The following is a 24877-nucleotide window of genomic DNA, read 5'->3' as shown; positions in this document are numbered from 1 at the left end:
GCAACTACTGAAAAGGCTGCTGCCCCTCTTCAGGAACCACACGTTTGTCTGGCCTCTCAACAGATACCCCTCCGTTGTGGTTGCACCTACGGTACGGCCATCTGTATCGCTGAGGCACGCAAGCCTCCCCACCAACGGCAAGGTCCATGGTTCATGGGAGGATATAACAGCATGGAATTCCATGCTTCACTGCACTGCGAAGCATGAAATGAAGAATTTGGCATGTCAGATTTTTGCCTCATGGGGAGGATCATGGCCAATGAAATGTGACATCATTTTACATTACAAGCAGAACATAGGAGCCATCATATAGTACGGTGTTAAATTTCATATTTGATTTTTGTTTTCCTTATAGAGTGTGTGGTGTGAGTATGAGCTGTTTCAAACCACCACAAAATTGAGCACCTCTCAACAATGTGTCATTTTAGCTATGATTTGTTATAATAATATGATGGGATACTACATCTCAGTAGATGAGGGCATCCTGGAGTTGATGTTTTTAGTGTTATAACTTGTGTGCTACAAAAGCATACCATTCAAATGTGATCGCACAATGGTGATCTATCAAAAGCTTGTCTTTCAGATAAATTTGCATATTAAATATGAAGTAATGACGTTTGTAGGTAAAGTCTTTAGACATTGTAGGCCATGTACGGAGGTGCAATTGTTAGATTGTCATGTCGAAGTTGTAGCACAATTAGTAGTGTCATGGACTCTTGAGTTGTTTAGAACAAGATAAGAGGCCTCCCATCTTCCATTCCCCCACCCCCTTCCCAGCTTTTCTTGCCTAAGACACTCTGGGTTTTTCTTATCCTTTTAACAGAAGTGTTTTCTCAAAAGACAGTAATGTATTTGCTTCAGTTCTTGTTCCAAAGGCCAATGACAGGAATATTTTTCTAGTGGCCAGAAATCTTATTGTGGCTAACAGTATAGTACTGAAAGTAAACACAAGTCATACTCACTGGAAAGTTCTGCTATTTTGAAACTTTCTGTAAAATACATGCACCTGTCTCTGTGTTTATGGATTGGTTTATGTTTGTATCTTGCCTTTAAATAGCCTTTTCAGTGATGGTGAGAAACTTAGAAAAAATCTCGTCTTCCATTTGAATGTAATTATGAAACGAATCTCGATCTTGAAATCTATTTGATAAAGGACGTTATTTCAGTGTCTTTGTAGTATATAAAGCATAGAGAATATGCATAATATGCAAGTGCAAACTGACATTAGACACTATACCTTGACTACCATATATATAAGTATAAGTATAAGATAATGCTGGATATAAGACAAACCCCCCATTTTTTGAGAGCCCCCTCGAGAAAAATATTATTTTTAAGATCTTCTGGGTAATCAGAAATACAAACTGTTTTATTGACGTAAAGCATCTGCCAAAAAGTCTTTTTCTGACTACGTATTTAATTTCATGACTATACTGAGGTGAGCTCTCAGTCAAGCTGGTGTCACTGTTCCTCTTCCAACCCTTCTACAGCACTGAGCTTGAGCACAGAAAAACAGACTGAAACATACTCTAATGTTCAGGTCATATATAACAACACTATCTAATACATAAATAAAAGATGGCAATTCTGATTCAGTCCTGTTCTCAAACTTTTTCTCATCTCCGCAACAGGTCTTGCCACTGTAATTTATTCCCGTTTAACAGTTACCAGCTGTTTTATGTGATTTATTCCCTTTGTTAGACATTTAATTCTGGATTAATTTTTCTTCTTATTTCAATTGAATGTCACTATCATGTTCTAAAACTGATTAAAAGCAGGTAACATCTGTACCCAGTATTTTAATATGTGAACAGTGACTGAATTTCTCATTTGCAATCCACTTGATAAGTCAAAGTAATTGCTCATTACCAAGTAAAATATTGGTCTGGCTTCAACACTTCCGTTTTTGTATGTCACTTTGATTTAAAAGGCATCATTAATGTTTGTACACAGTATCCATACATGTATGAGAACGTTTGTTGTAAATGCAACAGAAGTTTGTAGTGTGATAGAAATTTCCTCCTACATTGCACAAAACTGTCAAATTTTAATCAGAGCAATAGCCTATTGTATTAGCTGATTCATAATTTCTCACATATCAGTTCCACAAAGCCATGTGATTCAATGTCATGTTATTTTTTGGCATATTGCAAAATCTTGAGCCAGTTGGAACGTGAATATCGTTTGCTGAGTGCTGCCGTTCTGAATTGTGCAAAATAAATCTGCACATGACGTGAATAGCCAAAGCTTCGTCTCTAAAGGTTAGGCTAATCCTATATAGTCTAGTAAACAATGTAAGAATGTTGAACTGAGCAGCAGTAGTTTATGAATATAAGACGACCCTGTATTTTTCAAATGACAAATTTGGAAAAAAACCCTTGTCTTATAATTGGGTAAGTACCGCATATTCAATTTAAATCCCAAAATGGGATGAAAATTCAATTGAGTTAACTGTAATTTCTAGTAGTATGTACCTCAGATCATTGTACAGCATTATGTGGTGTTCCTCTACCAGCAAGTCACTGTTCAAATCATGTTAACAAGCTTGTGCTGTATACTAATGGCACTGGCTGTCATGAGTTCCAATGTCTTGTCTACTTCCGTGTCACCGTTAGCTACCTCAGCCTGTGTGAGGACAGCTTTAGGGATATGACTGCCAAGTAAGGGAAGAAACGCAGTGTGCAAACTGGAGTGAGTCATTGTGGATTTGAATTGGATGCTTCTGGATGTTCTGAAAACCATTGTATGCAGCCAGCTACAGATGGTGGCTCATGTTGCTCCTAATGTTATGTGTCACTTTGTATTGAAAGAGGTTCTCTGGATTTGGGTGGCTGTGTGAAGGGGTAAAAACTGTCTGTCTTGTTTGCGAGATGAAGGCAGAGCTTACTATCTGCAGAATCGCCCACAGTACTAATTTGTGGATTTTTGGTATAGCGTCAAAGAGGAGGGTCTGAATCAGAGGCTCTGTCATTTCTGCAACCATTTAGACTGCACATTCCTTAACTTGTACCACAGGGTGGTGGGGCATTGGATCCTGCTTCATAGATTAGGTGTCCACTACACATAGAAGGCAGCTACAGGGGTAGCGGCGGATGTGTAGTGTGCACTGGGCAGTTTTTTAGGTTACAGGGTCTCCAGCAATTACAAAAAGGGTATAAGTCTAGAAGAGTGCCGGGCAAACACAAGGAGGGTTGACCTAGCAACAGTTTTTATTGTAGTTGTAAATTTTTGTCGCTGCATTGGAAAAGAACCAGAGCTCCAAGCACTAATAGCAAACACTGAAGCTCAAATCGTTATAGTACTGGAAGCTGGCTGAATCAGAGATAAGTTCAGCCAAAATTTTTACAAAGAACCAATCACTGTTTGGAAAGGATAGATTAAATACAGTTGGTGGTGGAGTGTTTATGGCTGTTATGTAAAGTACACCTCATGCAAGTCACAATTAGTACTTTTTCTGCATGATAGCAATGCTGATGTTACTGATGACAGTGCTACTGAAGCAGGGTGAACACTGTTTCCCGAAATGCCTTCGGCAAAGAAGATGAAATAAATGTTCCGCAATTTGAATCGAGTACAGCTGCTGACATGAGTTACTGAGAATCAGATGTCTTTGGTGTAGCAAAACAGTTTAAACCACATAATAAAGGCAAGTCCTCCAAATCAGATGTATACCAGTTAGTTACCTTTCAGAGTACGCTGATACAATAGCTTTGTACATAACAGTTGTATACAATAATTTGCTCAGCAAAAGATCCACACCTAAAGACTGGGAAAATTCACAAGTAAAGAAAGGAAATAGGAGTAATTCACTGAATTCCAGACTTATATCACTAATGTTGATGTTCAGTAGGATTTTGGAACATATATGTGGTGGTTATAACTAAACTTTTGTTACTTAAGAGGGCTCTCATGAAAAACGAGTAATCACAGGACAATGAAACTTAGTGGAAACATTTGTAAGGACTTGTGGGAGATAAACAATGAATAAATTATTGAAAGAAATACATGAGAGCATAAAATTTGTTAATTGCATAGCATGTTTACATTAATGGTTACAAACAGTGCTCAGTTTAATCATCATCTGCTTCAATGACAACCTGGAACTGCACTAGAGATGCCATTTCACAGTTGTTTGCAGCACCATGAAATGCTCAACTATCGTGGCACAGATCATGCACTCTTGATGCTCACACATTGTGTCCAGCATTCTCAACCTTGGCAGCAGTAACATATTCAACAATCTGTGGTGCAATTGGCAGTCGGCCTCTCCCAAGAGCAGTTCCAAAATCGCCAATTAATGCAGACTTCCAAGTCTTGTTATTCAACCTCAGTGCAGAAAAAGGACCTCTCCATATTCCATTAATGCATTGACACTGGCACAGGAAGATTTAAGTGTTAGTTTTCCCTTCACGCTGTTAGAGATTGGAACTGCAGAGAAATAAAATGAAGTTGGTTTGTTGAACCCCCTTCCAGGCATTTAATTGTTAATTGCAGAGTAGTCACTTTAAAAATAGATGTATACTTTGTTCACATTTTCTTTAGCACTGCCAGAGAAGGCTGAAGTGAGTGGTGGGTTTTAGTTCCTTCCTGTGCAGTACTGTGACAGGTAGTACTAGGAAATAAATGGAATCAACTCTACCCTGCAAACTGACTGCTGTGGGAAGTGAGGGGGTGATAGTGATGGCAATCTAACCTAAGACATAGTAACTATATTCTGTTCTTAATTAGAAGAAACAATTGATATAAAACTGACTGTTGGAGGTAATGCCCCCTTAAATATTTTTTTGTAGTCCAATATACCGGTCATCCTCCTGCAGTTCACTAGAAAATGAGAGGAAACATCAAACAGTTATGGTACTTTATCAAAGGTTGGCAGTAACTGAAGCACAGTTTTTGCCCAAAAACTTACAATTTCTGCCGATTCTAGTATAAGGAACACAAAACTAAAGATTGAGTAAACAAACAAATACTAACTAACTTGGTGTGTGTGTGTGTGTGTGTGTGTGTGTGTGTGTGTGTGTATTTACTGCTGATACTTATTGGTTATTCATGTTTGCACAGGATTCCCTAACACTGCTGTTGTAGAAGCATATGTCTTTCCTGAGATTGATCATTCGAAAGAAACATTTACATGGAGCACTCCTGATGTGTCAGCACTGCGAAATTTTGCAAGAGAGAAGTTTGGGTGGACACAGATGAGGACTGATGAAATTCTTTTACCTGTATTGAAGAGACTCGGTGAGAGAAATGTAAGTAAATGGATTCCTGCATTTACAAATTGGTTTCACTAGGAAAACATCATCAATATAAATTTGTGATCAATGTAATTTTATTGAGCTGAACATAAATGTCTGGAGTGAAAGATCACTGTCATGTACATGTAGGTAAGAAACCTAAAGTATTGGAGTGGCCGAGCGGTTCTAGGCGATACAGTCTGGAACCGCGCGACCGCTGCGGTCGCAGGTTCGAATCCTGCCACGGGCATGGACGTGTGTGATGTCCTTAGGTTAGTTAGGTTTAAGTAGTTCTAAGTTTTAGGGGACTGATGACCTCAGAAGTTAAGCCCCTTAGTGCTCAGAGCCATTTGAACCATTTTTGAAACCTAAAGAAAATTTAGGTAACAGACAACATGAAGTTCTTCTTATTGTGGGCTATATCAGTATATCTTTACTTTAGTTCAGAGCACTTCTCTTTCATCTATTATTCTTGTCACTGTTCTGCCTATTTTCACTCTTCTGGTTTTTGTTTTCCCCTAGTTTGAAATATGTACTGATCAGATCTTATACCTCTTGACGACAGAAATTTTATTTTGGCAAATATTATAATTATTTAATTTTACATTTGTTTTTATAGGTGGGGGCTATTATTAAAAGTGAGCATCTGACCATAGTTGGAAAGAAGTGTTACGAATGCAGATATGGTGTTCATAATTTCCTCAGTGGTGCAGAATGGGCTTCTTAATGTAATCATTCATATTGGATTGGAGCTTCTGTCATGGGTGTTAACTTATCCTCTGGTCACAGTTGTAATCTTCACCAGTACCTTTGTACCTTGCTGTAGCCCCACTCCCTATCATTCATATTGCTATACACTGTTCTGTGGTCATCGCAATATGAACTCTTAATGTAGATAAATACCGACTCAGCGATTGATTGCTAGATGCAGTGTGCCTACACCAAATGTTGTGATACCACTGGAAATAGGCCCTCTTAATGTATTAGTTATTTTGTTGTTATTCTGACACGAATGACATACTGAAGCACACTAAAAGATTTAACACCTTTGCTGTTTTTGCTAATCATAATGTTAAATGCTTAACTAGTGTAGATCTGATTTCAAATCTAATTGGACAGTTTCTTTCTCTGTCTTGTCATGAGAAGTTGCTTCGCATTATGTAGTGAAACATAGGTGCAGAAAACCATTAAAAACAAGTGAGAAACAGATTGTATATAATGTCTTCAAAAGTTTTTAGAAAAAATCTGTTGTTCCTGATACATCATGTTCAGAAATAACCTCTGCAAAATATGGAAAACCTTTCCCTATTCAGTTGATAGCACAGGCTATAGAAGAATATCCATTTATAGAGTTGGGACATTTAAAAACTGAGCTATCAAATCATAAGTGGCGGTTATCTACAGATGGTAGTATTTCCAAATCATGAATGGTACTTCCAAAATCTTGTTCAGTTCTTGATTGAAATCACTTTTAGAAACAAGCAAACTTTTGAGAAGTGTTTGCTGGGTACCTATGACTACTGCTGCTAAGACCAAGGGATGCTTCTCAACTCTGATGAGGATCATGACTTTTTAAGTAGTACAATTAACAAGAGTTGTTAGAATGCATTGGCAATGCTCTCCATAGAAAAGGACAGTTGTTGACATATTTGCTTCAAAGAAGAATGGAAGACTGCACTGTGTATACATTAATTGCACGTAGGTGTGTTTCTGTCATACACAGATGATGTTGACATTATTTTAGGCCAGTTTATTTATTCATAGCTTTATTTTATAGTAAAAGTGTATCTGTTACACATGAACTTCATAGTGATTATTACTGACATTGATAATTTTGAATGTGCATTTGCCAATGCTCATAAGTACGAGTTAGTGCTAGATCTGTAAGAGCACATTATTGATAGGTTATTAATCAGAAACAAATAAAGGATACACATGTATGTATATGCAAGAGGCAGAGTGAAGCCATCTTGCTACATAATGGCAATGTCGACGAGAGATATTCGCAATGAAAGCACTTTGCACCAAGGCTGGGTCAGGGCAAAACACATCAGCATTTTTGGTAAACTGGGCATCAGGCTTCACCAGAATGTAGTGGGTCAGGACAGCCAAACAGAGTCACAACACCTTTGGTATGTGATGAAAGAAAGGCTAACACAAATGCAACAAACAAGACCAAGAGCTTTTACTAACCAGTTCTCTACTATAACAAACTTAGCACAGCAGAAGGAAAACAGCTGATACCTCCGTAGTAGAAGCACTATGCAGTTATGACAACTGAAGTCTGGTGAACATCATCCACAACTTCACTCCATAGATACTCCAGCAGTTTAGTTCATAAGGGAGTCAGTCAGACAGATCAATGGCACATGTGAGATTGGCACTCGATTCACTGACTGCAGTGAAGTGATGTCTGGCATAAGTGTGTTGTTGATTTCTTGCACACTATGGTGAACAGCAGCCACTACTGGGAGACAATAATGATGATGATGATGATGATGATGATGTTTGGTTTGTGGGGCACTCAACTGCACAGTTATCAGTGCCTGTACAAATTCACAATCTTTACCTAGTCCAATCTTGTGACTTCCATGAATGACAATGAAATGAGGAGGACAACACAAACACCCATTCATCTCGAGCCAGGTGAAAATCCCTGACCCCACCAGGAATCAAACAGAGGACCACATGCTTGGGAAGCAAGAACGCAACCGCAAATCCACAAACTGCGGACATTACTGGGAGAGATAGCTACCTTGCCTGAATCACCAGTTGCAGAGTTCAACACCACAGTCTGCCTCTGTCACAGAAGGGAAGACGTAGAGGTCTTTCATAAGTATTGCAGGTGTTCGAGGAGAACTTGTCACTATTTGTCACAAGTAATGGCAACTCATCCCTACGGTATGTGCATAAGGAAAGCCAACCCGTCGAGAAAGTGCTTCATAGCTCTGTTGACAAAGAATTGTGATTCACTACCACTCCAGGTAACATAAGTAGAAAGCTACCTTCGAACTACCCACAGAATCTGGCCTGATTGAGGAACAGTGCATCGGTTTTTGGATGCTTTCAAATCTAGAGTGGAGAAAAGACAGACAAAAGGGCCTATGGAAGCACACTGTATCAACACTAGAGATCATACACAAACTAGTCAGCATTCATATATGGTATTGCTGGCTACACAAGGGATAACCCAGGAAGGAGTGGAGAAGATGGTGCAAGGTGATATCATTGAACTTTCAGAGACTGCTAGGTCTTCTCATGTGTTCCTTGTGAAGAATGAGGTCGATACATGGCATTTCTATGTTGATTACAAACGAATGAACAAAATTGTGAAGAATGATGTCTACTCATGGCAGTTCGTTGCCATGCATTGGTGTCATGCTAGACTGTTTAAAAGGAGCAAAATATTTGTAAAATACATGCATAGAGGCAGGTAACTGACAAGTTGAAGTTGACAATACCGAAGGGAAAAGACTGCCTCTGTGAGTTCACCTTAAATGGACGGCAAGGTTTGCTATATTGATGGTATCATCTCCCCACCACCAAAGACATTTAATATATATCTAAACCACATGATAACTATGTTGAAATGTGTTCAGACTGCAGGTTCCTGCCTGAATCCTACTAAGAGCCTCTCTGTTTTCCAAGAAATAAAAACTGTAGGGCACTTAGTGCACGATGAGACGGCCATTGTGATCCAGAGAAAATAGTGCAATCACTGATTTTCCAATTCCTTGGCATAGTCAAGATTTGAGAAGTGTTCTTGGAATGTGCTTATACTACTAACCATTCATAAAGGATCTAGTGCCAATGCAAATCCTTGGCAAGAACTACTACAGGGATATGGCAAATTTTCCTGGAACAGCGTGCAAGGAAGATCATTCTTTAAGGAGGTGCTAACATATTCTCCAGGTCTAGCATTGTATGCAAGAATGCTAAGACATAACTTCACATTGATGCTAATGGCTATGCAGTTCTAGAGCAAATTCAGGAATGTGCTGAAAAGATGGTAGCTTATTCTTCCAGGTACTCTCCAAGTCTGAGATGTACTACCAAGAAAGTGTACCTTACAGCTGTTTGAGCCATCAGCAAGGTCCAGTCTTATTTATTTGTCATACCACTCACCATTCCGTATGCTGACTGACTGACTAGCCTGAAGGGTTTGTCAGGTTGACTTGTAACATGGGTACTGAGGCTTCATGAGTATGGTGTCACTGTGGTATGCAAGAGCAGATGCATATACAAGGATGTCAATTTCCATTCAAGGATTCCTATAGCTGAGTTCAGCAGGTGGACGTAACGTCAGTCATCACTGCAATAAGTGAAATTATTACTGAATCAAGAGAACATCCAGCACTGCTGAAAACAATAGAATCCTTGGAGGAGGAGGAACCAACTAAAGGAAAAGTCCAGTTAATAAACATAACATTGCATAAAAGGAGCTGTGATCTACGAGAGTGGGAATGGTTGTTCCTTCTCCCAGCTCATCTGCAGCAAGCTGTCTTGGAAGTGCTCCTTCATCTTGTCACGTGGGGTTCGTGAAAACTCTAGACAGAATTAGACACAGGTATCATTGACCAGGCCTTTACCAATCCGTTAAGACACCATGTGAGCCACTGTAAGGAATTCCTGTGACAGAAGCAAATGCCACTTTATGGATTGCCTATGACAGAAGCAAATGCCACTTTATGGATTGCCTATGACAGAAGCAAATGCCGCAATTACTTCTGGGGCATCTAGTATCAATTTCACCTCCGGCAGCACCGTTCCACTGAATTGTTATTGACATCTTGGCAAGATTCCTGAGTCAACAAATGAGAATTGATGGATAATAGTATTCACTGACTATCTCACCCAATAAGCCGTCACTAAAACTGAACTGACTGCCGAAGCTCCAGAAATCGCAAAACTTGTTGTACAAGACATCACTTTGAAACACGGAACACCCTATAGGGCGTATTTGTCAAGTCAAGACTAGTATCAGATGTAATTTTACATTGTGATGTCACCTACAGGATGGCAAGTACCTACCACTCACAGATGAATGGCAGATTTGGTCTCAGTGTACGGAGTTGTCGAACAGAGAGATTGCGATACAATACAATGAAGCAAGACACTACAGGCTTCACACCCATCTTTCTGCTCCAAGATTGCTAGGCCAAAATGACAATGGATATACTGTTCCTGTTTCAACCGAATGATACTCAGGATGACTATGTGAAGCATCTCAATATCGAGCCTAAAGGAGCAAGCCATCTGGCTTGAATAAGGACCATGGGCACTGGGAGACAGACCAAGAGTGCTGTAATGCCAAGCACCGGCCAGTGAGATACAGCCCCGGAGACTTGGTGTGGTTTTTTATGGAACTACCGGAAAAGTTACTGAATCGCTAGTGTGGGCCGTAACTTATCTTTCATCATTGTTGGATTCCACTTATGAAGTTGAGGGCTGTGACCTTTCATGAAGAAGACAAAAGTGCAGAGGTGTCAGCTGTGTCCTCTGTATGAAGCCCTGCTGCAGTACTGAAACAGCAATCAAAAGTGGTGGTTGTACAAGGAAACTGAAAATCCATTCTGTTACTGAGAAGCTTCAACGGGAGGGGCTAGCTCCGATACTCATCATGGTGAAGAGCATGTGCCATCATCACCAGAAGGCAAGAATCCACCTTTGCTGCCATACTGATAACCATTGAAAGGATCTATATCCAGGGTATTGTAGTTGGCTCCAGCAAGAGCTTTTGTGGTAAGGGGTCACTGTTTCTCCAGGTGAGGAAGCAATACTACTAACTGTGGTGCATGCAATGTGGTGTAGTGGTTAGGATCACTGGCTGGTGTAGTGTGGATCATCAGTTCATTTCCAAGCATCAGCAGTTACGGTTTTAGTATTTGTCATTTGTAGAAAGTTCTTGAAATTTCTTACATTTATAATGTTTGAGAAGTCTAGGTTGGAATCAACACTATTATGAAATAGTTGCTACTAATTATGCAGATTATAAACTGAGCTGCTGACAGCCACAATGAAATACTATTGTGTATAAATTTTCAGCCAGAGCCTTCTTCAGAAAAGAAAAAAAGGCCTACACATTCACGTAAGCAAGCAAACCTCATACTAAAGGTGGCAGGACAGAGCTGTCAGGTGCAGCGTCGGGAGGCTGTGAGTGAGAGAAAGGAGAAGAAAACAGGGAGTGAAAAGGAGAGGAGCACAAAAGGGGAGAAGTGTGCACTGGGAGAGACAAGTGCACAGTAAGGATGAGGGGAGGCAAATTATGAGAAGGTGACAGGACAGAGGGGGTGGAAACAGTTGGGTGGATGGTGTAGGAACATAAGGTTACCATAGATTGAGGTCAGGATCATTTCCAGAGCTGAGAATGTTTTGTAAGGATAACTCCCATCTGTGCAGTTCAGAACAGCTAGTTGTGGAAGGGAGGATTCAGATGGCCCAGGTTTTCAAGCAGCCATTGAAATCAAGCATGTTATGTTCAGCTGCATGTTGTATCACAGGGTGGTTCACTTTGCTTTCAGCCACAGTTTGGCGGTGGCCATTCATTTGGTAGACAACTGTTTGGTAGTCATACCAATATAGAAAGCTGTTCAGTGATTACAGCAGAGCTGGTGTATGACATGGCCGCTTTCGCAGGCGGCCTGGCCTCTGATGAGATGGCACAAGCCTGTGACAGGACTGACATAGAAAGTGCTGGGTGAGTGGATTGGGCAGCTCTGCCTTGGGAATATGATCCTCATGGCAAGGGGTTGGGAATGGGAGTAGGTTAGGGATGGACAAGGATGGTGCAGAGGTTAGGTGGGTGACAGGACCCTACTTTAGGAGGGTGGGAAGAATCTGGGGTAGGATGTACTTCATTTCAAGCCATGATGATATATAAGCAAAGCCCTGACAAAGGGTTCAGTTCTTTCAGTCAGGGGTGGTATTGGGTGATGAAGGGGCACTCCTTTGTAGCCGGTTCGTGTAAGAGTAATGGGACGGTTGGAGGTGTGTGGGGATATGAAACGGGAAATCTGTGGACTAGGTGTGGGGGTAGTGCCTGTCTGTGAAGGCATGCAGGGTTGCAGACTGGGTTGAAAAGGACCAAGTAAAGCAGACAACAGAGAAGGCGTTGATGTGAAGGGATGAGGGTAAGGTGTCTTGGCCCTGAGTCCAGATCATGAAGTATTATCAAAGAATCTGAACCCGACCAGGGGTTTGGGAGGCTAGGAAAGTTTCCTATTGATAGCCCATAAACAGATTGACATATGAGGGCGCCATGCAGGTGCCCATGACTGCGCCACAGATTTGTTTGTAAATTTTCCCTTCAGAGGATAATTAGTCGTGTTTTAGGATAAAGTTAGTAAGGTGTAATACAAATGATGTAGTGTCTTTAGAGTCTGAAGGACATTGGTAGAGGTAATATTCAGTAACAGCAAAAGGTTGGGCATGAGGGATGTTGATGTATTGGGAAGTGGCATCAGAAGTGATGAGTAGGTCCAGGAGGCAAAGTGGTGATGGTGGTGGAGGGTCATTGCAGGAAGTGGTTGGTATCTTTGATATGAGAGGCTGGACTTTGGATGATACGTTGGAGGTATTGGTCAGTGAGTGCTGAAATTCTTTCAGTGGAGGCACAATAACCAGCTACAATATGATGTCCAGATTGTTGGGTTTGTGGATTTTGAGAAGCATGTGCGAGGGAGAACCCATTTAAAAAATAAAAATAAAAAATAAAATAAAAACAGACTGAAAGGGCGCTGCCATTCGTAGATATAGTACAGAATTCGCCTGCTTGTGGGTTTGGTACAGACCTCCGTTAAACAACCGTGCAGACAGCATCTACATCTACATCTACATGGATACTCTGCAAATCACATTTAAGTCTCTGGCAGTTTCAGCGTGTAGGTAAATGTGTGAGCTTAGTGTTGTGTTTCTCTGATTGTTGGCATGTTCTGCTTGAAAGTCAGTATGGCAATATAAAAAGTATGGACAGTGTGTGTAAAATTTTTGTTTCCTACTTTACAAAATCAGCAATGGAGACTCACCAACTGCTTAAACAGGCTTTCCAGGAGGAAACGCACAAGTTTTCAATTGTTTCTGACTCTCAACATTGTGAGATGATGGTTGAAGACTGACCTTGTTCTGGATACCCTTCAACATCGCAAAATAAGGAAAACATTGAAAAAATCAGCATCAATAAGGATCGTTATTTCATGATCGACCAAATTTCAACAGAGGCAGGCATGAGTTGGAGCTTGTGCCAGGCTTGAGTGAGGATTTACACATGTTGCTACAAAATTGATGCGCGTGAATGTGTGTCGGCACTTGGAAACAGAGATTGAAAGTGATCCAAACTTTTTGAGCAAAGACATTACAGGTGATGAGAGTTGGTATTATGGGTGTGGCCCAGAAACCAAGCAAGCACCAAGATAGTGGAGGACTCCCAAGTCTCCCAGACCAGAAAAAGCAAAGCAAGTGAGGTCGAATGTGAAGGCGATAATCATTGTATTTTTTTATGTTTGTAGATCTGTGCATCAGAAATTTGTAATCTCTGGCCAGACTGTTAACCAGCAGTTTCATTTTGAAGTTTTAAGATGTCTGCAAGATGATGTGCGGAGGAAACATCCAGGACTTTGATGGTCAGGTGATTGGTTCCTTTACCACAACACCATCCCTGCACACACGGCCTTATAAGTGACGCAGTATCTGGCATCTCAGGCATGGTTTGCCATTCCCCACCCTCCATATTTGCCGGACCTAGCCCTGTGTGACTTTTTCCTATTCCGCAAAAGATAACTCAAAAAGGGAAGTGTTATGATGATGTAGAGGCGGTAGAAACAGCTTTGCATAAGGGCACTGGATGATATCAAAGTTGAAGAGTTCCAGGCATACTTCAGACAGTGAGAAAAAGACTTGACAAGTCATTCACATCTAATGGAAAGTAATTAGATGGTGATCCCTCCACCCTCATAGAAGGTGGTTTTTGGGGTGAGGATGGAAGTGGGCTCAGGAGAGAGCTTCTGGTAAGGGCCTAAGGCTTTAAGCAGGGACTAGAGGTTAAGTTTGATTTCTGGGATGGGGTCACTCTGGCAGACTTCCTCTAGGTAGTCACTGCAGTTCGTAAAATAGGTTGAACCTTAGTCTCCAGGTAGAATGATAAGGTCAGCATCTGTTTTGAAGCTGTGTATGGCTGCCCTTTGTTCTGCTGGAAGGTGGATGTTCTTAGGAAGCGACCTTCGGAAGGATGGTGAGGCCAAGTTGAAACTAAGGAATTCCTGGAAAGTAACCAGGGTATGCTTAGGTAGGCGATGGGTAATTACGGTTGGACAGTGATATGAATGGGAAGAGAACAGTGTTCAGTGTAGGAATTAAGTTGGATTTCGTTGGAGTGGTTGATGGCCAAGAAGTATTTCCATTGCAGGGATGTGGAGAAGTTGAGTAGCTCTTTGACAAGTCCAACATAGTTAAATTTGGTTGAAGGGCTGAAGTTGAGATCTTTGGATAGTAACGAAACTTCTGCAGAAATCTGAACTTCAACTGTTGGTATTAACTGTCACTTCCTTTGCTGTATCTTGTACAGTCCCCTTCCATTTGCAATGTCTGATTTCTATTCTATACATCCCCCCCCCCCCCCCCCCCCTCCTACACACACACACACACACACACACACACACACCAATCATATTGGCCATGGACTCCCAGACCGGAAATTTTAACTGAAGCTTGATTTTTGGTTGCAAATATTCTACACTTGAGAAAAATCTGGTTTGTTAGCCCCTTATTGCCATCATAAGTGTAGAAGTTGGATAACAGGTTATGCTGCAGTGTGTTGGTGCTGGCGTTGTACTATTGGTCTTCACAGTAGATTCAGTTTTAAGGTAGTGCATATATTTTCTTTAGGAATATATATAAGGATTGCTTAGTCTATAATAAAACACATACATAATATTGGACCATAGCTTTAAATTTTTTATTTGAATGTAACAGAACATGTACAGATACTAAGCCACTGCCTTAAAAGTTTTCTTTTTTAACTTTACAGGTACAGAGGACAATTGAAAATTATTTCAAAAGTAAACCAATTTTCCGTCCTGTGGAAGGGAAACTAAGTAAAAGAGTGCAGAAAGCTGTAGATCGTATTGACAGAGGTGAAACTTCTTCTGAAACTGAAGAAGAGCCCAGGCCAAAGCGTAAACAGACCTCTGAAAAATCTGCCAGAGTGAACAACAAAAAAAAGAAGTCAATTAAAGAGGCAACTACAGTTACAGAGCAGCCAGGAATTTCTTCTGAAGGAGCACAGGCAGTAGATGAAAGTGTTAAAATCATTGCTAACCAGAAAAGTGCATGTGTCCGTCGTGTTAGAAAGACAAATGTTCATCCTTATAAGCAATCAGGAGAGTTCATATTGCAGAGAGAGAAGGCAAAAATAGATTCCCTCAAAACAAAACTGAAGGCTATAGAAATATATCGTATGTCAAAGATAGAAAATAAAAAAAAGTCAACCCGTAGTAAGCCAAAAGAACTGAAGGAGGCAAATCTCTCGGAAAGCAGCAGTGATGAATAACACATTTACAGCTAATTGGTTTTTCTTTCAAAGAGCAAAATTTCTACTGCAACCAGACACTACTGAAGTGTTTGGATGTGGATAATATGTTTTGAGCTCTCAGTCATTCACTGCTATTATTTAACATTTTTTATCATTTTATGTAAGTATTTAATAATCCTTTAATACTGTTGTTGCATTATTTCACAATGGTGAACAGAGTTGTTGGATACTATCCTCATCCATTTGTTCACCAAGAAAAACTGACCAGAAAAATATATACAGTTAATTTTTGGATTTTAATATATACAGTTAATTTTTGGATTTCACTGAGTTAGTCCTCAGTTCCTTGAGATTTTCATTTTATCATGAAACATAATTGAGAAAAGCGTGCCAGGACACCATTCAGCAAATCTGCTGACTGTTAAAAATTGTGTGTGCAAACAACCATTCAGAGCTGTCAATCAAGTATTTAAAAGAAAAAAATGGGAAAAGAAGACAGCCAGCATAAAAGGCAGCAACTGCCAGTTGAATTTTTATTAAAATTTTCAGCTTGGATTACAAATCCTTTCTTTTCTTCTGAAAAATAAAAATATCCAATGTCTACACAGAACAAAGCAATAAAAGTAAAAATGGTGTTACATGTTTTATTTGAACTAAGTAACATGTAAATAAATAAATGTTTTATTGTTGATAGTGTTATATTTTAAAAGAAATGTCTTTTCATCTCAGCTACAGACTTCTCAATATGATTTCAGGTAGTTATTTGGTTCTTCTTTCTGTGAAAAGTCTCATTCTTCTATTTTTTGTATTAGGTATCCATCTTCATTGTTTGCTTTTCTTGATCATCATAATATTGTTGTACTAATTTTGATGTTGAATATCAGTATTCGCATGCATTTGTATTGTCTTATTGTACATATATTTCCAAGTATTTTGAAAATCTATATTTTCTTTTGTACATGTTGCGTATACTTCTGTGATAAAAAGTACAAAATGAATTATGTTAAATTTGTGTCAGAATTTTTTTAAAAAAATGTTGTTAGTAAACGTATATTCTTGTTTATTTCTTGCCTTCCCTGCCTAATGGAAACTGAAGGAACTGATGGAGCCTGTCCAAGCACTTGGTATTGTTAAATGAAATGGGGCAAATAAACTGTGACAGTTATCCATGTCGTCATATGTGATCAAATTGAAGCTTTTTAAAGAGTATAATTGCTACAGAAATTTCTGTGATCTTCAAAACTTATTTCAGCACGTAGAATAAGAGTGCAGATTGTTTGTGCCTCATAAAAAATAAAGTATATCAGAAATTACTTGAGGATAAAAGTGTCCAACACTACAGTCCTGACACAAAGAAACTCAAGATAATGTACTGTGGCTGTAGAAAGGAAACAAACCTGAAGGCAGTATTATGGAAAGAGCGATGAAACAGGAGACATGATATTATGTGAAGAGAATATTTTTTTGTTTGTGTTCTACAGCTGTAATATATTTTAGGTACCGGTATGACATTACATAACACCGCAAGCCACTGTTCAACTTAATCGTGAATGTGTGACTGGTATCTGTCAAAAACCATTATCCAGCATCTGTTGTGAAACATCTCTGAGAGAGGGAAATTTCATGTAAAACGGCTGTGTCATCATACACATCAAAAATATAATATTTTCAAATCATGTTTAGTCATGTAGAGGTGTATGCACCTTACTGTATGTATATTGCAAGTTTTTTTTTACTAGCTTTATTGTATGGGTTAATATTTTGTCATCAACAGCTGATTTCTTGGTCTTCAGTTTCTGTACATCTTTGCCAGTCAATCTTCTGTGACTTTTTGCAAGAACACAACAGCTGATTTCTTGGTCTTCAGTTTCTGTACATCTTAGCCAGTCAATCTTCTGTGACTTTTTGCAAGAACATGGTTCTGCATGTTTTTTTGTACTTTAGCAACCCTCTTTTTTTGGACTTTCTTTCCAGTTTTTTTATATTTTTCTACCAGAGTCATATAATTATCATTGAGTATGTTTGCTTTTTCTCTACAATCTGTAACCACCAAGTTGCCTATTTTCATTGACTTTATCTTTGTGTGGTCCATCTTTTTTCTGTCTTTCAGCATCAGCTACATTACAAGCATTTTTTTTATTTATTTCTTTTATTTATTTATTTATTTATTTTTCCCCACTGTGGTGGTGTTAGTTGCTGTTGCTTGGTTCGAAGAGATTTCGTGATTGAAGCTGGCTGTTGTAAACTTCATTCTACAATATTTCAACTGGACACCTGCCAGTCATCTTCAGGTGAGCCATCGTAGACTGATGAAGACGTTCTGCGCTCCGCCTTATGTTGTTTGCTGATGGTACTGCCAGGTATGCTTCAGAGTCTCACTGACAGAAGGACCACACTTCCCGGCGGCAGTGCTCTCGCTGGTGGAACTGCAAGGATCAGCTGTACTCGGTGTTGCCACTTGCGCCAGTTATTGGAGTATTTTGACGTCTTCTTGCAAATCTGAGAGATGATGGGATTCCACACATTATCCAGCTGGTAGCCACTGTTACGGTTCATTAGTTTTTCCGCTATGTGTTTCAATGGATTCTTTTATAATGGAGTCCCAAAAAGATGTTGCTGTGGCCAAAATTAATGTTCTGTTGTAGTCTATTGAATGTCCATTGGAGATACAATGTTCCGCAACTGCAGACCTGCTGGGTTGCAGAAGGTGAGTGCAGCATTTGTGTTCTGTGCAACATTCTTCCACTGTGTGTGTAGTTTGTCCTATATAGGCCATACCACACTGGCAAGGTGTTATGTAAATTCCTGCCTTCTGCAATAACAAATTATCTTTCACCTGATAATTGTTAAGGATTCTCGCTGTTTTGAAGAAAATATTTCCAACGAAGGGAAGAAAAGCTAGTGACTTTGATGGCGCTTTCTCATTTTAATCCACTTCCGGGTTCTCGGTTTTAGCTGAGAATGCCCTGTTAATTTGCGAGGTCGAGTTTCCATTGTCTCTGAACACTGCTCTTAAATGCGAAAGCTCTTTAGGAATATTACCTGCATCCAACACTGTACGGGCCCTGTGTACAAGGGTTTGAAGCACACTCATGATTTGGGATGGATGATAGCAACTTGAGGAGTGGGACTACAAATCAGTGTGATTAGGCTTATGGTAAATAGAATGTCCCACAGAGCCGACACACTTCCGTCTAACCAAAACATCCAGGAATCCCCCATCAGACCATATTAGTTTTCCTGGCTCCCAGTGATTTAGCAAACGTCTGTAAACATTTTCCCGGGTATTAAAGACCCATCCCTATTTAAATGCATACACTTCTTTCCGAGGCAGTTTTCATAGAAATTGTGTGGGCCTATGAAAACTGCTCTAAGATGGACATTGTTTTTTAATGGCACATTTTGTTTTAAACATGTATTTGTCACTTACTGACATCCATTTTATTATTCTGCAAAGTATAAGCAGGGATCCCGCATGTACATTTCTTGCCACTTATGTAAAATGAGGATATTTGTTTCAGTTTAATACATTAAATGTATTTCATCCCTTAAGTGCATGCATAGGTCAACAGATAACTTTTGTTGTTGTTAACAGTGATCTTTGTAATGTGTACATATTTTTCTACCAGTTTGTCTAATGTAACAATTATTGCAATGCACTTCATATACAGCTGATTGGTGACAGTAGAATATTAGGTCAGATTCATGTCTTATGTTGGACTGGATAGTATTTTCAGTATGAAAAACGATTTTTACTCCTGTTTTACAAAAGCTGTAGTGAACTTTATTAGATGTGGACCAGACTGCATATTTTGGTTCCTGTTTTCTCACTTCCATTATTAATGCAATTTTTTTATACTAATGTTATAGTTTTTATTTTTCTTATCTCTATAGATTTCATTTATGATCTTGAGATTGTATCCTGTTTACATTTACATGCCTACGTGTCTCAATGTATTCAGTTTTATTTCAGTGTGTCTACTGCATGTCACAGGACGACATGAGGTTTCGCAGATTATCGCATCAGATGTGCTCAATTTTCAGAAAACATGAATTGTTTGAGTCGTGTATTCATGATGGATGGTAACATCTAAAAAGTTTATACACTTTTGTTTTTCATATTTAATGTTGAATGGTATGTTTTTGTACAGTTTTTGAGAATTTTTGAGAAAGTGTTGATGCCGCCTGTTTTGTTCCACTGAACAAAATAAGCACCTGTAGCATTGCATTCTGTCCCCACAAACGCTAGTGTACAGTGGTATATAAACATTTAATGTAGCTAGTGTTTGTTGTTATAATTACTCTTTGACATGAGTGATATAAACAATTCCATACCTCTAACAGTTAATTGTTCAGCCTTCCACACTTGGAAGCTATCCTGTATAGATATGTTTTATGTGGAAATAAATGTTCAATTCTAGTAGATACCACATATTTGGTGACTCCGACGATAACACAACAACACGACTGCATCGGCTTCAACGTTCTGCACCACATCATAACATGAATGTTCCTTACTTCCGTGTCAGCCACACCACTCTCGTTGTCACACAGACGCGGACAATCTGTCAATCACCGCAGATACAGCTACAAGCAGCACAGTTAACAGGGTTAACTGGCAACATAACTCGATGTTGTGGTTATGCGCAGCTTGAAAGCCAGTTCATCCTTGTACAGATATCATCAGACAGAATGAAGTATAGCTATGTGGTTACAGCACTAACAGAAGACTTAGCTGCTGAAGTACAAGATATCCTCACTGCACCACTCAACGATGGCTGGTGTGCGACAATTAAGAATGCGCTAGTGACGCACCTATCACAGTCAGAAGTGAAACGACTCGATAAGCTTTTGCAGACTGAGGAACTCAATGATCGAACCCTGCCACAACTTTCATGCCCTTTGCGCACACTGGCAAGCAACACAGTGAGCGACGATGTGCTGTGCAATATTTGGTTGCCCTGATTACTCCCTGAGGTTCAAAAAATTATGACAGTGTGTGAGGGTGTTATAAATGCTGTACCGCAAACAGCAGACAGGATTGTCGAGACTTTTTGTCACAGACCACAACATGAAAGTACAATACGTGGTGGACACAAAGGCAGATGTGCCCTTGTACCCGATAACTTGTGTACCTGCCGTCTCATGCTAGGACTAGACGTTTGACACCAGAGAAGTTGTGAGTGGTGAAGCAGGAATTACACAGCATACTGTCAATGGGCATTTGTAGAGTTTCAGGTAGCAGCAGTTGGGTAGCCCCAATTCGTGTGGTACCATGAGGCGATTACTGACAGCTCAATGAAAGGACCATCCCGCATCGGTACCTGTTGCTACATATAGAAGACTTCTCTGCCAGTTTTGATGGCAAGACTATATTTTCTACTATTGATCTAGTCCGGGCATATTATCAGATCCCTGTTGCCATAAAGATATCCCCAAGAAAGCAGCGACAACACCTTTCAGTCTATTCAGGTTCACTAGGATGCTTTTGGTCTGTGCAACACAACACGGACGTTTCAGCATTTCATGGATGAGATCACAATGGATTTAGATTTCTATATAGATGATATTTTAGTGATGTCTGCGACAGAAGAAGAATATTTACATCATCTGGCTCAGGTATTTAATCATCTACACACACACTTTAGTAATTAATCCTTCAAAGTGTACTTTCGGAGCAAGGGAAGTGCAATTTCTGGGTTGCATGGTAGACGCACATGGTATTCGACTGCTGCAAGGTAAAGTGTACTCCATAGGTTAGGTTAGGTTAGGTTAGTGTTGTTTAACGTCCCGTCGACAACGAGGTCATTAGAGATGGAGCACAAGCTCGGGTTAGGGAAGGATGGGGAAGGAAATCGGTCGTGCCCTTTCAAAGGAACCATCCCGGAATTTAGCTGAAACGATTTAGGGAAATCACGGAAAACCTAAATCAGGATGGCTGGAGACGGGATTGAACTGTCGTCCTCCCGGATGCGAGTCCAGTGTGCTAACCACTGCGCCACCTCGCTCGGTGGACTCCATAAACAAGTATCCTCGCCCCATTACAGTCAGAGAGCTACATCGGTTTTTATGAGTCATAAATTTTTATCGAAGATTTGTATACAAATACGCATCAATAACGGCACTCCGGAATGAATTTCTTAAGGCACACCAAAGCCAAACTACAAGTTTTATTGGACAAGCAAAGCAGATGATGCATTTCAACACGTAAAAACAGCAATTGCAGAGGCTGCACAATTAGCACACCTCGTGGCACAGGCTCCACTTGCACTTATGGTTGATGCCTTGTCTACAGCTGTTGGCGCTGTAGTGCAACAACATGTCGAACAGTGTTGGCAGCCCATAGCATTTTTCAGTCGGAAGTTGTCACCTTCACTGCAACTTTGGGCTACCTATGACTGTGAACTGTGTGCAGTTTATGCCGCAATCAAGAAATTCAGGCATTTACTAGAGGGCCGATAGTTTACTAATTATACAGATCACAAGCTGCTAACGTATGCCTTTGCTGTAAAACCAGAGAAAACATCGCTGAGGCAACTACGCCATTTAGATTACATTAGCCAATTCACCACCTGCATTGTTTATATACAAGGGAAGCTGAACATACCAGCACATGCGCTATTAAGTGTAGAGCCTGTGATTGTGACAGCAGACACATGCTCACATGTTGAGGCTTTAAGGGCTACCATTGATCTTGGTCCGTCACACAGGCCCAGCAATGTGATAATGAGTTACAAGATTTGTTGAAACAGTCAGGATGACTGAAGTTACAACATGGCATGATGCCTGAAGGTAATGTTGAATTTTTATTGTGGCCTATCTGGAGTGAGAGCAAGTCCATTTGTGCCGCAACACTTTTGAGCACCAGCTATTGCATCAGTACACAATCTGGCACATCCAAGAGTACAAGTCACTATTAGAGTGGTCAAACAAAGTTTCATCTGGCCTGGAATGCACACTGACTGTGAAACATTTGTCAAGCAATGCATTGCGTGTCAGAGGAACAACATTACACAGTGTGTCAGAGCACCACTAGGCGTAATTCTGCTGCCAAATCAAAGTTTCTGACATGTGCACGTTGATATTGTGGGCTGCTCACAGTCTCAGAAAGCTATAATTATTGTCTTACAGTTGCGGATCGATTTACCAGGTGGCCTGAAGCATTCCCCATGAAGGATATCACAGCTGAAACTGTGGCGCAGACATTTTTTCATGGTTGAATCGCCCAATTCAGCGTATCAGTACAGAGTACCACAGACCAGGAACAACAGTTTGAAGCCTATATTTTCAGAGCATTAGCTACATTATTAGGCATGAAGTATAAACAGCCTATCACCTGCATCAAGTGTTATAGTTGAACGCCTGAATCGCTAACTTAAAGCAGCTCTATGTTGTCACACGACAGAGAATTGGATGGAGGCTCTACCTGTTGCACTCCTCGGACTATGGGCTTTATTCAGAAATGATCTAAAAGCTGTAGCAGCAGAGCTAGTGCACGGACAAACACTACGTCTGCCAGGCAAATTCTTGCACAGCATGCCAGACGCTACAGTCAATGCATCACACTTTGCTACTAGATTATGAGAGCACATACGCCAGCTTAGACAGACACCCAGAAGTCAGGCTGGGAGACACTTGTTTGTCTACGAAGTCTTTCACGATGTATTTCTTGAATAAAAATCTCTCAGTGTTAGACACTTGTTTGTGTTCGCAAATCTTGAGAACTGCACACAGATTTTCTTATGCAATGATGCAGTACGCAAGTTGCTGCAGCCACTGTACAACGAACCATATTCGGTGATTACAGAGGTGGCCACATATTCCAGATTAGAGTGAACAGTATGCCCACCAATGTCGCAGAAGACTGACTCAAGCCCACATTTTTCGGTGCATTGGACACAGCAAGGACTGCAGGAGGTGAACACAAAGATATGAATGTAACATCAGAGAATGTTCCGGTATTCCACAGCCACCACGAGACAATGTGGACACCAGACGCCTCAGGGAAGAAAATGTCAGGTTTCAACAAAGCAATGGTAACATGTGTGAAATTTAATCTCCAATATCGTTAACACTAGGGGGGTGGGGGGGGGGGGGTGGGAGTCATGTAGTATTGCATTCTGTCCCCGCAAATGCAAATGTACTGTGGTATATAAACATTCCACGTGGCTTTGTGTTTGTTATTATAGTTATTCTTTAACATAAGTGATACAGATGATTCCATGCCTCTCTTAGCAGTTAATTGTTCAGCCTTGTTGAAATTTAAATGTACTTTGCTGTCTTGCTTATATATGTCACATTAGAGGAAAGTGGCTATATGTGTTCCTCCATTTTTTTTATCACTCGAAATCTCAAATTGCCCTTTGTTCCTAGACACAGAAAATTCAGTGTTACGAGATACATTGTGGTGACAGTCATGGGATGCCTCCTTATATTATGGCAGACTTCCTTTTGCTCCACGTAGTGCAGCAACTCGATGTGACATGGACTCAAATAGTCGATGAAATTGTCTGGAGAAATATTGAGCCATGCTGCATGTAAGGCCACCGATAATTGCAAATGTGCACGTAAGGCCATCCTTAATTGCGAAAGTGTTGACAGTGCAAAATTTTGTGCATCAACTTACTTCTCTATTGTGACCCAGGCGATCGTGATTCCAAATTCGCTTCTACTGTCCAGAATTTTCTTCAAACTAATCGCGAAAAACTGTGGTCTGATATGGGGCGTTGTTATCCATAAAAATTCCATCGTCATTTGGGAAAATGAAGTCCATGAATGGCTGCAAATGATCACCAAGTAGCTGAACATATCCATTTCCAGTCAGTGATCAGTTCGGTTGGATCAGAGGGCACAGTCCATTTCCTTTAAACACAGCCCACAACACTATGGAGCCACCAGCAGCATGCACGGTGTCTTGTAGGCAACATGTGTTCTTGGTTTCCTGAGGTCTGCACCACACTCAAACACTACCATCAGCTCTTACCAACTGAAACTGGGACACATCTGACCAGGACATGATTTTCCATTGTCTGGGGTTCAACCAATATGCCCATGAGCCCAGGAGAAGTGCTGTTGGCAGCTTCATGCTATTAGCAAAGGCACTCGTGTCGATCATCTG

The 24877-nt window shown here is 40.3% G+C and overlaps 1 protein-coding gene across 2 annotated transcripts in view; it reads left to right on the top strand.

Annotated features, from left to right (window-relative positions):
• Window positions 1–20627, top strand: part of LOC126336804 (DNA excision repair protein ERCC-5 homolog) — an 82698-nt gene extending 62071 nt beyond the window's left edge. For both annotated transcript variants that reach the window (XM_050000842.1, XM_050000841.1), the window contains exons 11-12: window positions 5062–5249; window positions 15256–20627. In XM_050000842.1, the coding sequence (XP_049856799.1) occupies window positions 5062–5249; window positions 15256–15777 (710 nt within the window). In that variant the 3' untranslated portion in view covers window positions 15778–20627. The remainder of the gene's footprint in view (window positions 1–5061; window positions 5250–15255) is intronic.
• Window positions 20628–24877: the final 4250 nt, after the last annotated feature.

This window comes from Schistocerca gregaria, chromosome 2 (assembly GCF_023897955.1).
Source record: "Schistocerca gregaria isolate iqSchGreg1 chromosome 2, iqSchGreg1.2, whole genome shotgun sequence".
NCBI classification, from domain to species: domain Eukaryota; kingdom Metazoa; phylum Arthropoda; class Insecta; order Orthoptera; family Acrididae; genus Schistocerca; species Schistocerca gregaria.
The sequence above is the reverse complement of the archived record's forward strand: the minus strand, read 5'-3'. Positions and strand labels throughout refer to the sequence as shown.